The sequence below is a fragment of the Crotalus tigris genome, unplaced genomic scaffold (assembly GCF_016545835.1).
Source record: "Crotalus tigris isolate CLP2741 ecotype Arizona unplaced genomic scaffold, ASM1654583v1 scf7180000024339.11422700, whole genome shotgun sequence".
Lineage (NCBI taxonomy): Eukaryota > Metazoa > Chordata > Lepidosauria > Squamata > Viperidae > Crotalus > Crotalus tigris.
In genome coordinates this window covers 8,724,756-8,737,332 of record NW_024100509.1, presented here as the reverse complement: position 1 = coordinate 8,737,332, position 12,577 = coordinate 8,724,756, and the positions used below count along the sequence as shown (strand labels likewise).

General features: G+C 42.0%; 1 protein-coding gene across 2 annotated transcripts in view; it reads left to right on the top strand.

Moving 5' to 3' along the window:
- TMEM121 (transmembrane protein 121) overlaps positions 1–12,204 on the top strand; it is a 51,173-nt gene extending 38,969 nt beyond the window's left edge. Inside the window, exons 2-3 of one of the 2 annotated variants that reach the window (XM_039326115.1) lie at positions 6,352–6,428; positions 8,407–12,204. In XM_039326115.1, coding sequence (XP_039182049.1) covers positions 9,114–10,052 — 939 coding nt within the window. In that variant the 5' untranslated portion in view covers positions 6,352–6,428; positions 8,407–9,113 and the 3' untranslated portion in view covers positions 10,053–12,204. The remainder of the gene's footprint in view (positions 1–6,351; positions 6,429–8,406) is intronic. The other variant, XM_039326114.1, reaches the window with a different exon arrangement.
- The last annotated feature ends 373 nt before the right edge of the window (positions 12,205–12,577 follow it).

The window sequence follows — 12,577 nt, the reverse complement described above, 5'->3', positions numbered from 1 at the left end:
CTATCCACAGTGCCCCTTGACCAAACCCAGCCGCTGACTCGCAAATTCCTTGGGGGCTTGGGCTGCGCTGTCTCTGTTGCAACTCTGCCTGGATGGAGACGGTCCAGCTTCGTGGTCAGCCGACATCCCCATCTCAGCTCCATTGGGCTACGACCTGTTGATCATGGAGTTGTGTGTTGGCAGAGCAAAAAGTCTGCCAACCTGTGAATCCAATCATCCTTAAGTGCTTCTTTGGTTGTCCTGACCATCCTTTCTGCTTGACCGTTAGAGGCCGGGTGAAACAGGGCAGAGGTAGCGTGTCTAATCATATTAGACGTTAGAAATGACTGAAATTCTGCAGCAGTAAATTGTGCCCCATTATCTGATATGATTACATCAGGTAAACCGTGTGTGGAAAAGATTCTGCACAGTTCTTGGATAGTCCTGGCAGTAGTCATAGAAGGGACAGGTGCTACCTCAAGCCACTTTGAGTGACTGTCCACTACAATGAGGAACACCTGTCCTTGGAACGGTCCTGCGTAGTCTATGTGAATCCTAGACCAGGGAGTTTGCGTAGTTTCCCAGTGATGTACTGGGACTTGAGGCATTTCAGGTCTGGACTGTTGGCAAACCTGGCATCCTTTAACTTGAGCCTCAATATCCTTATCCAGCCCTGGCCACCACAGGTAGCTTCTCGTGAGTGCCTTCATCCTTACTATACCAGGATGTCTCTCATGCAGAGATTCTAAGACTCTCTCCCTTAATGTGTGTGGGACTATGACCCTACTCCCCCATAGAATGCATCCTCTGTCTGTAGACAGTTCATCTTCTCTTCTAATAAAACTCTGAAACTCTGTTCCAGGACTTGTTCCTGGCCACCCCCTCAGCATCAGTTCAAAACTCAGCTGAGAGTTTTGTCGGAGGCTGTCTCAGCAGCCACATCCCCAGCGTGAAGGGGAGATTCAGGCAAATCCTGACTGACAGAATGTGTGCAGCAGGTGGGAGGTCTGGTTCTAAATTAGACAATGGCAGTCTGCTGAGTCCATCAGCGTGGCCCATTTCCTTACCAGGCTTCTGGATTAGCCTGTAATTGTAGGCTGCCATAAAGATTGACCACCTCAGCATCCTCGGAGACAGGATCTGAGGGGTTTGCTTGTCTGCAGTAAACAGACCTAGAAGTGGCTTGTGGTCTGTAAAGACCGTAAATGGGCAACCATAAATGAAATTGTGGAATTTCTTTATTCCTGCTAAAGCCTCCTTATCAATTTGAGCATAATTTCTTTCCACGGGGGAAAGTGTCCTTGAATAATAAGCCATGGGAGCTTGTTGCCCATTTGCCATTATATGGCTCAAAACTGCTCCTATCTCATAGGATGACGCATCACGTGCAATACTGATAGGCAGTTTTTTGTTAAAGTGTGTTAACTCAGAGTCTGATGACAGCAGTGATTTGACTGCTTTGAAACTGTTTTCATGGGCACTAGTCCACTGCCATGGTGCTCTTTTATCTAAGAGCCTGTGTAGAGGCTCTGCTAAAGCAGCCTTGTGAGGGAGAAAGACATGATAAAAGTTAAGTAATCCCAGAAATGCCTGCAGCTCTCCCTTTGACTTTGGTCTGGGACCCTGCAAAGTACCTTTGAGCTTTGCTTCAGCTGGGTGTATTCTGGCAGCGTCAATCCAGAAACTGAGGAACTATGTGGAGTTGACTCCTATTTGACATTTTTCTTTTTTGAGCTTCAGCCCTGCTTCGCGGAAGCGCTGAAGAACAGCCCTTAAACGTTCTGCAAGTTATCTCTGCTGACTCCCCAGCAATTAAAACATCGTCGAAATAAGGACACACACCTGGAATGTTTTTTAACATGCATTCCATCACACTCTGAAAGAGCCCTGGGGCTACACTGACCCCAAACTGCAGGCGACGAACCTTGAATGCCCCTCTATGGGTAACTATTGTTTGAGCCTCAGCAGAGGCGTCACGCACAGGCAGTTTTGTGCCGAGATATGCCCCCGTTTGCCATATGCTCGGCACACAGCTGCACGGAACTGGCATTCTGAGTGCTGGTGTCATCCTCCGCAGCCCTGACAGCTAGGGAAGACAGCTGCCTTGTCAAGCAGCCGCTGTCTTCTTTCTGGGATCTTCTGCACCCGGTCAATCTCAATGTCTACGTCTGGATCTTCTGTTCTCTCTGACTCTTCATGATGCACAGGCATTTGGCTGGGGAAATTCTTTGAGGGATGTAAAGCCTTGATGGCTCCACCTGTGGCCTCTTCTGCCATCACTTCTTTCAGTGCATCCTGGAATATCAGGGTCTCTTTAGCAAACAGCCTCTGCTGTAAGTCTCTGCTTCTCAGCCACATACCAGTTGGTCCCGAAGCTGGTCCTCTAGGTCAGGAAATTCACAGAGCCGGGATGCTTGGTGTAGGGCGGCCACGAATTCAGCAATGGTTTCACCTGGCTGTTGTTCTCTTTACTTGAATGCGTATCTATATGTGATAATGGGCAGTCTTGGTTCGAAGTGCTCCTTGAGTCTTCATTTCAAGTCAGTGAAGGTGACTGACTCCAAGGAAGCAGTAGTGACTAAGTTCTCCGCTATATCAAAGGTGGCTTGGCCACACACACACAAGGTTGCAACTTTTAAATTATCTTCTCTGACCTGGTTTGCTCTGAAGTAGTTTTCTACTCTTGAAACATATGAACTCCATTGTTTGGGGTGCATCACATCGAACTCTGAAAGCTTGCCAACTTTGGCCATGGCTTGGCAGTTACTGCATCTCCAATGCCTTATGCTGCTAGGGCTTCTGTGAGATTCCTAGGGACGGATCCCAAGGAATGTGCTACCTCCAGCGTTTGCATACTGGAAGGCAGAAGGGGGAAACAAGGTTCCAACCAGGGCGCTGATGCCTGAATTTACCCCTTAGTGACTTAGCTGTTTCCTCCTAGCAGCATAATCCCACCTTCATCACCACTGTTGTATAGTGGGAACAGTGAGACATTGAAGACACGGAGTTGAATTAACAGCTCTTTATTCAGTTCTCACAGAAGCAAGCTCTAGCAGCTGCTTGACTTATATTTATACGTACCACCACTAGGCGGCGGCCAATCAATTTAAAGTACTCATTCCCGCCTAAAACAAAGGCTTAAATTTATACAGACAGACAATCTATAATTCAAATAGAACAAACAGTTAACTGTTTTTTATAACAGACCTTATTAATTGCTTAATACATAACACCAATGTTAGCTTGGATTGCCAACAAAGTTCTATCTGTGACAAAGCAGAACACAAAATTGCTTTCTCCTTCGAACTGGGGCATTTCCAACCAAGTTGCCTCTCCTTCTTCCTTCTCTCCCTCTCTCCCTCTCTCCCTCCCTCCCTCCCCTGCTTCTCTTTCCTTCCTCCGTGCTCAGGAAGGTATGATGGGAGGGGTAGAGATTGCCAGCACTGCCAGTGGCCATGCTACTGCCAGCCATAGCTATCCCACACAGGCAGGGCAGTCCCAGTGAAAAGGAAGCCTGGTGGCTGTGAGGCTAAGGTCAGTGAGTGGGCATGGCACTGATCTAATGGTGGGGGCGATCAAAGCTGGAACGTGCTCAGCCTTAGATCCACGGGGCAGCCCTGGAGCCAGCGAGCCCCCCCATCCCATCCCCTGGGGTTGTACAGAGAAGGTGGCAAGTGCATGAGCACTGGCATCTTGGGGAAAAGGGAAGCACTTCTCTTGCCTTTTTTCTTTCTCAGTGGTCAGCAGGGACGGTTAGCAGGGATGCTGGGTGCTCGCCGCCTCTTCACATGCTCAGGGGGTGGGGGGGGCAGCTTCTTGCTGGCCCTTTCCTGCCAAAACCTCCTTTTATATCCTCTCCTCTTTCCCCCCCTCCTCCACCTTTTATCTTCAGGGCACCTCCAGCTTCCGGAAGTGCCGATCAGCTGGAGCCCAGCACTGATCCTGGGGCTTCTGCTGATCCCCGACAGCCCTGCAGCTCCAGCTGTTTCACCCTCAGGCTTGTGCAGCACTGCCGCCACTTCAGTTCATTCCTCTCCACCACCACCACCACCCCGCTACCACTTCTCAAGGATGGTTGCATACCATCTGCCTGGTGCCAAAGTACCATCGGTGGTACGCGTACCACCGGTTGAAAAGCCCTGTTCTTTGGTACTGTTTCATAGGCTGGACTATTTTTTCTTTTTGCATAAAGGCAGGTATAAAGAATCAATTAAGCAGTTCTACTTTCTCCCCGCTACCCATCACCTCCTTAACATCTTCTCCCATGAGTGGACTGATAGTGTCCTTGATTTCTTTTCTTGGATTTTTTTACATGTTGAAATAAACTTTTTAAAAATATTTTTGACATGTGTTGCTAGCTTAGTTCATTTGAGCCAACAAAATGCAATTCAGTGGTCAGAAAAGTAAGTTCTTATGCTTAGCAGGAAAAACCAAATGTACAGGTACAGAATTGGTGATATCTGACTCAACAATAGTGACTGTGAGAGGGATCTAGGTGTCCTAGAGGACCACCACTTAAGTATGAGCCTGCAGTGTGCTGCAGCTGCCAGAAAAGCCAATCCAATCCTAGGCTGCATCAACAGAGGGATAAGATCACGAGAAGTGGTAGTACCACTTTATACTGCACTAATGAGGTCACACTTGGAATGCTACATCCAATTCTGGTCACCACAATACAAAAAAGATGTTGAGAATATAGAAAGAATGCAGAAAAGAGCAACAGAGATTATTAAGACCTGGAAGCTAAAACATAGAAAAAATGGTTACAGGAATGGGGTTTGTCTAGTCTAACGAAGAGAAGGGCTAGGGATGACATGATAGCAGTATTCCAATTGTTGTTCCCAAAACTGGGTCTTGGCTTGGTGTTGAAGCCAATTGATCACCAAACCCAAGATGTGGAAAGACTTTTATTTTGGTACCAAGAGATAAAAGTGGCCTCAGCTTTGAAAGGTACCAAGGCCGTGATTACAGTTTTAGAGCAGTTTTTATATTCAAAGGTGATTCACATACACCCCTTTGCCTCCTCTCAATAATAAATGCATAACATATAATATTGATTGGTTACCTGGATTGCAGCCCCCCAAAGCTTTCTCACTTGCTATGAAAAATAGCTAAATGTCACGCCACCTGTTGCCCTCCTCAGGTCACGGGTATCTTGCAAAGCTTCTAGATTCCTGTGCCAGCTATGTGGTTTTAGATTTTCTTGTAAGTGAGATTCAACATCCTGGCTAAGTGGTTGAACCTGTGAATCTGTCTTGCTTCATTATCCCTGCATTCCCCCTACCCCCCCCGCAGCCCCCCCCACTCCTGCAACCCCCCTCACACTGCTCAACTGTTAGCAAACGTATGCTGCAAATCCCTCAGTGAGCAGAAAGGAAAAAAGTTGTTAAAGAAAAAGTTGTCTAAGATAAATGTTTCTTCTCAGAATTCATCTTCCTCATTCCCATGTCCATTACAACCATACCTGGGTCCTATCTCCACATATGACCCTTCTTCTGATCCCCAGGGCCTCATCTGCACATATATTCTTTCATCTAACCCTTCACAATATTATAGTCTCCCACTACTTGAGGGGTTGTCACAAAGGGGGTCCAAAGCACCCGAGGGCAGGAGAAAATGGGTGGAAGTTTATTAGAAAGATCCAACCTACAATTAAGGAGAAATTTCCTGACAATGAGAACAATTAATCAGTAGAATGGTTTGCCTCTAGAAATTGTGTGTACTCCATCACTGGAGGTTTCCAAGAAGAGGTTGGACAAAGATTTGACCAGGATGGTATATATACTGTATGTTTCCTGTTTGAGGTCTTTCTCTTCCAACCCTGTCATTCTGTTTTCTATACCTTTTCCGTGCTGTCAGTCACCTTCTTGTCATTTTCTCCCATTAGTCACTAGTGGCCCAATCATTTCCTTGATTTTCTTCTTGTTCTTTACATACTGAAAGAAACTTGTTATTATTGGCATTTTTTTCAAGTCTTAGTTCATTCTGAATCTTAGTCTTCCTGATCCCTGTCATTGTTTTCCCTCAGTTTGTCAGAGAGTTCTTTTTGCAACCCTGCTGTCTTTTGTATTTCTCCGTGTTATTGTTTTTGTTTAAGATGTTATTATTTCAAATTTCCCATCATCCTGAACTGCCTTTCTTCCAGGATTTCCATCTATGGAATTTTTCCTAATGTTTCTCAGTTTCTTGAACTCAGCTCTCTTAAGGTTTAAAACACTGGTCTGACTTTGTTCAGTCACCTGTGCCTGCATTGTGATGAATGGTCACTGTCTTCCAAAGTTCCTGCTACCTCCATTTCCTCAATCATTTCATCCGTATTAATTAGGAGTAAGTCCAATATAGGTGACCCTCTATTCTTACTTCCATTTTCAGGTGACAAAATAGATAGCTACGCATGTCAAAAATCTATTTGATCTCCTACTTGCTGCAGAGTTTGCTTCTCAGCTGATGTATGTATTTTTTGCTAGTATTTCCATTGTTTATGTTGCTTCTTATAGCTTCTATCATTATCTGCTAGATGAAAATAGCCTTCTAAAAGGTTTTTGCTGCAATTCCCCATCTGAAATTTATCATGCCAAAATTTGTTTTGGATTAAAGAGTTTCTTTCATATTTTGGAGATTATATATTTCAAGTATTAGAAATGCCAGTTCTCCAAGGATCCAGTCCTACAGCAATTATTAAAGGGCTTTGATTTGTTACATTGCTGTTGTCTGTGTGGCAGAACCCTGACATTGTGAAGCCTAGCTCAAGAACGACGTAACACAATCCAGTCAAAGTTCAGTTCTTTATTTGCTTTAATATTTAGACAGAATCTTGCCAGACTAAACCTTTACTACCTTTATCCCAATGGATATACCCTGGAAAATTCTATGGAGTGGCTATCCTAACTTCCTTTCTCTTCCCATAATTCAGCTCACTCTGCTATCTCTTGTGTTGCCCACCTCCTTGGAATGTGTTCTCTCCTTCTTGGGAACCTGCTGCATTATTCTAGTCCATTACATCACCTCCCTTTGTAGGCACATTCCACTATACATATTTTTCTTAATATTTTTATTGGCCATGGCAGGATCTTACTTATATGTATTCATAACACTTAAAGCATGTAATGATTATTACATTATAATGAATAATATGCTCCTTTATTCATAAAACATATTGGGGTGAATGCAAATAATTAATTGGGGTCATATGCTGAAATGCATGCAGATTTACAGACTCACACCTATCATTGCTGTGCAGCTAATTTGATTTTGGAATCCATAGTGGAATTGCAGAAGTGGTTCCTAAGAAATATTTGAAAGATTTCTGTAGCTGTTCTTCTTTCTTGACAATAACCATTAGTGCACAGAATTTCTTTCTTATTCTTTCTGGTTATGGCATATTTCCAAAATTCTCTATGGGTTCTATAAATGCACACCTGGAGGATCACAAGAATGGGTCCAATACAACATGTTTTGCCTTTTGAAATACATGTTTCCTGAGAGGAGTTGAGAAAGTGCTGTGAATAGATAAAAAGTTTGAAGCTTCAAAATTGCCTAATTAAATCAGATGTTAGATCAAGATATAGAACAGAGGAAAAGATATCTAACAAATGCAGTGTTCAGGTGCCGGTCAAGAGATCAGATTTTTTTCCTTCTCCCAAGTATAAGGGAAAGGGAGAAAAGAGGTGATTGCTTCAACTTAAGTTGAACACATTCACAGGAGTTTAGTGTTTTGGGAAGATGAGATTATATAACATGGTCTCCTGAAGTCAACTTAAAAAGGGGCTAGCTGAAGTGGTAAAGTGAAGCCACATCAACAGAATGTGATTTGGTTGTATTTTGGAATGAGAGACTTCTAATATCTCTTTTGAGGCAAACTTTAGATTTTTTTTTCTTTTTCTGAATATTACATAATATTGGACAGGTTAAAAGATTTAAATGGACAGAAAGAAGTAAAAAAAAGTAAACAGTATATAGTAATAGTAATAGTAGTAAAGTTGGAAGGGACCTTGGAGGTCATCTAGTCCAACCCCCTCTGTCTTAAACAGAAAGTATCAACCTTAATATAAGATCAGGTATCTCCCTCCAAAAGGCAAGAATTGCAATTTTAGAGAAACAGTTAAAAGGAGGCTCATCGAAGGCAATTGCAAAACATCAGTATAGTGTTATGCTGCAAATGTAACTTTGCCTAAATTTCCTTGATGACGGAGCTTCTTCTGTATCTTCTACAAAGCCAGGGCAAAGACTTGTTTCCCAAAGGTAGGTTATTTGCCCTCCCCCCCCCCCAAAAAAAGTATTTAAGGTGTTTTGTAATACAAGTTGTAAAACAGAAGAGTTGTTCCTTTCTTCTAACTCTCAATATCCATGCTGAAAAAGACAGCTTCTTGACTCACATGACTGAAACTTCCCTCACTTATTTTTTCCTCTGGGTTTTTTTTTTTCCAGCTCAGAATGGATAGTAGCAAGAAAGAGATGCTGGATCAGAAGCCTCTCTTGGAAGTGCAAGTATTACTCTCCATGGATTCTGCTCCGGATAGAGTCATGGGTGGAGGAGCAGAGGGACTTACAAGGGAAAAGATACCCTGGGAAATGATCACCCCTGTTTACAGCTTTTGAGGAGCAATAAGTTTTGACCTGCTATTCTAGCATGCTACTATGGTTGATGCCTGACAATTTTTTTAATTGCTGAAGAACTTGATGAACTGCTGCCAAGAAGCCCATAAGGAAGATTATCTACAAGCCAGTGAGGGCCTTCTCATTCTTCAAGAAGGACATTAATAGCGGAAAAACTAAACAATTATAACTGAAATGAAGGTCTTCTCAAAGATACTATCAGAAATGCTAACGACAGGCTTAGTCAGAAGGTGAATACTATGGGAATCAGCAAAGGATCTTTCTGCTAGTGGAAATCTTGATTCTATATGCAGCAAAAAATTCAGAACCGATGATTGCTGTACTTTTGAGTGATCAGAACTTGAAGGTATCAGATGAAATATCAAGTTCATCTGTTATTGCCTTACTGGAATTTATTTTATAATTAAGATTTACTGCCAACAATTTAAAGAGATTTCATCTGTGACAAATGTAAGGCTGGCCCTTGGAGCAATACCACAAAGTGGGAAGAAAAGGGTGGGTGGTTCCATCATCTCAACATGGTGCTTCCACCCCCAGATAAGCGTCACGTATGTCTTACCACCTTTGTTATTATGACCAGCATGGCATTCATGGATGCTTATCTGGTAGAGCAGAACCAAGGGCCTCGTAAAATTGGTGTCTGCATCATTGTCCTGGTAGGAGACATTTGCTTTTTGATTGTGCTGCGCTATGTGGCGGTCTGGGTGGGGGCTGAGGTGAAGACAGCCAAACGGGGCTATGCTATGATTCTTTGGTTCCTCTATATCTTTGTGCTGGAAATCAAACTGTATTTTATATTCCAGAACTGTAAGGCTGATAAGAGAAATCTGGAGACAGTGGCTAGAAAGGCACTGACCTTGCTTCTCTCCATTTGTGTGCCAGGATTGTACCTAGTGCTAGTAGCCTTGGACAGTATGGAATATATACGTACCTTTCGGAAGAAAGAGGATTTGCGAGGGCGTCTCTTCTGGGTGGCTTTGGACTTATTGGATATCTTAGATATTCAAGCCAACCTGTGGGAGCCACATAAGACTGGTTTGCCAATCTGGGCAGAAGGACTCATGTTCTTCTATTGCTACATACTGCTCCTGATCCTGCCCTGTGTTTCTTTGAGTGAAATTAGCATGCAAGGAGAGCATATTGCTCCCCAGAAAATGATGCTCTACCCTGTCCTGAGCCTGGTGACCATAAATATGGTTACCATATTCATCCGAGCCATTAATATGGTCCTATTTCAAGACAGCAGAGTCTCTACAATCTTTATTGGCAAGAATATAATTGCCATTGCTACCAAGGTCTGCACATTCCTAGAGTACAAGAAGCAAGTGAAGGAGTTCCCACAAAATGCCATTGCACTTGAGCTCCAGCAGAACTCAGTGCCCCACAATCAGACCCTCCACAGTACACAAGGCCTTCCTCATGAACCATCCCCCACCAGGGAGATTTTGGACACATGATGGGTCTCTTCTTAAATATCAGCATTGGTTCTTGTTTTCTTGGGTGGAGGGAAGGGGTGAAGAAATAATTCTGCTCTCATCCCAGCATAGAGAGCTGTTTCCAGCACAAGATTTTAACAAATGGAGGAACATCCCTTGCAACTCAGGTATTTAATAGGGGCCCTTTGGAAAGAAAGCAGAACCAATGGACCTTCCAAGCAGAACCTCATCCACTCCAGCATCTGATCTTTTCTATCTGTTTGTTATCTGTGCTTCAACTTGTAAGGAATGATAATTTTTGTTATTACAACCTTTTTTAAAGAAAGAGACAGGGTGGGATGGGGCAGGATGGGAGAATCAGGACTGGCACTTCAGTCAGCGCATCAATATATTGAATCCTATTGGAAATGCTTATTGTGTTTACAGTTTCAAAGAAAACAAAAACAAAAAAAGATCCCGTAAAGTCGCTGCAGAAAATTGGATTTTGGACAGTTTTTTAAATCTTTGCTAAGTAGATCTTTTGCTCTGTTCAGTTCTACTTAGCAAGCAGCAGCCTCACTCATTTGACCAGGAAAGTTCTAACATTGCCAAAGCCAGCCAGCCCTTCAAAAAATCTTGTTAAACATCACATCTCATATTTTAAGAACATTCTGTTATAAATCATTTATAAAATGATTCAGTGCAAGATTTCTGTTTTTCAAAAAACAAGTATTTCTGTTTCATTCACATGTATGCACACTTCAATTCTGATGGCATGAAGTTCCAGAGTATTTCAGGCTACACTGAGCTGGGGAAATATACAGGTAGCACTATAAATGGAAACTGAGATTTTCAGAATGATGAACATTCACTTTTATTCTAGCAGCAGCTTAATTTATAACTGTGCTGCTTTCATGTGAACTACACAGGCCGCCTTTAAAATAAGGCATGGGATAAATAAGTTATCATTGCCCTTTAGGCAAGAACTATTGGGACACAAAACAGAGCAACAGTTTCCCAGCAAAAACGATGCACAAGCCTGAAAGCAATGCAAGACTACTTTTTTTCTCAGTGATGCCTCATTCTCTCACTGGTTGTCTTGATTACATACCCAACAGATTTTTCCAGTGAATGTCAATTCTGCATCGGAGATATCATTTGGCCATGCTTATCTATTCCTCATTTAGCAACTTGAAACAAGGAATCAAATTTGATCTCTTTCCATAATATCCCCATAAAATATATAGTCAATCTTACAGTGCTGGGATTTACTATATGCTTTTAAAGCTCAGTCTTGTCATTAAGCAACTATATGAACATTCGGCCTATATATCGAAACTATTCAATTTGTTCATTATAGTGGAGAATCAAAGCAAAAGAACTGGCAGAAGAGAGTTTAACATTCCTGCTGTATAAAGTAGCCATTTTCTCAGCCCAAAAAAAAAAAAAAAAACAGTGGAGAGGAATGTAAAGGGAAGAGGCAGTAGGAACTTATGCTTTGAAGATATTACATATCCCGAAACATGCAAAAGGATAATGCAGTCTTGCTCTGCATGGATCTGGGGCAAGGTATTGGGCATTAACCAAGTCACTACCTACACTGAGCTTACTGCTTTTACCAGTTTGCTAATTTTAGACTCCCCAAACATGTTCAGGGTGTTGCTATCCCATGAAGATGCTTAGTGAATTTCATTATTTTGTCAATCATCTGGGATCTGTGTGATGCAGCTCCAAAGAGTTTAGTCACACCTAGGCCTGTGCATTTCATTTTGTTTGAAGATCATTCTCTTTCTATATAATAAAGGGTTCTGGATCCCCACCCACCAAGCATGTTCTTTTACATGTATATTTTCCTTTTGTGGTCATTGTTGCTCTTGCTTCACTACCCAGAAGTTAGCATGACCTCTATTAACACCAAAGGTAAGAGCAATGAGTTAACTTTTGAACAAAAAGTCTTTGTTTTCTTTCTAGTCTATGCGAATATGACATTAATTGATTAGAGCAGACAAGATCCATAAACCACTTTGTGACAGGAAACCCTTTCAACATAAGTTCATCAGAAGAGTGTATGTGGTTCAATAATTTGAGAAGGTACAAAGAAAATAACTGATTCCAAATAGCATTTCATGTGCCACAAAGTAGCACTAAGAAAGGGCAATGATGATATCCATAAATAAGGATTTTATTTTATCAAACCAACTCCTAATTCCATTGGGCTATTGTAGGTTTTCTATGCAAAATATATAATATAATTATAATAAAATATAATAGGATTTTTTTTCATTATATTATATTGAATTATATTTTAATTAAATATATTAAATAGATATGATATGATATGATATATGATATGGGAGGGTAACCAATCTTCACAACCTTTAGGACCTAATTCCAGGCATAAACCACTAGATATCCAGTCAAATAAGGAGGTAAGGAGTAAAGAGAAAGAAAGAAGAAAAATTTAAGTGCAAATGAGATGTAAGAAGCGTACCCAAGGTAAGCCACAAAGGACTTAAATGCCTATACATGAACACTAAAAAGTTTAGGGAACAAACATGGTGACCTCA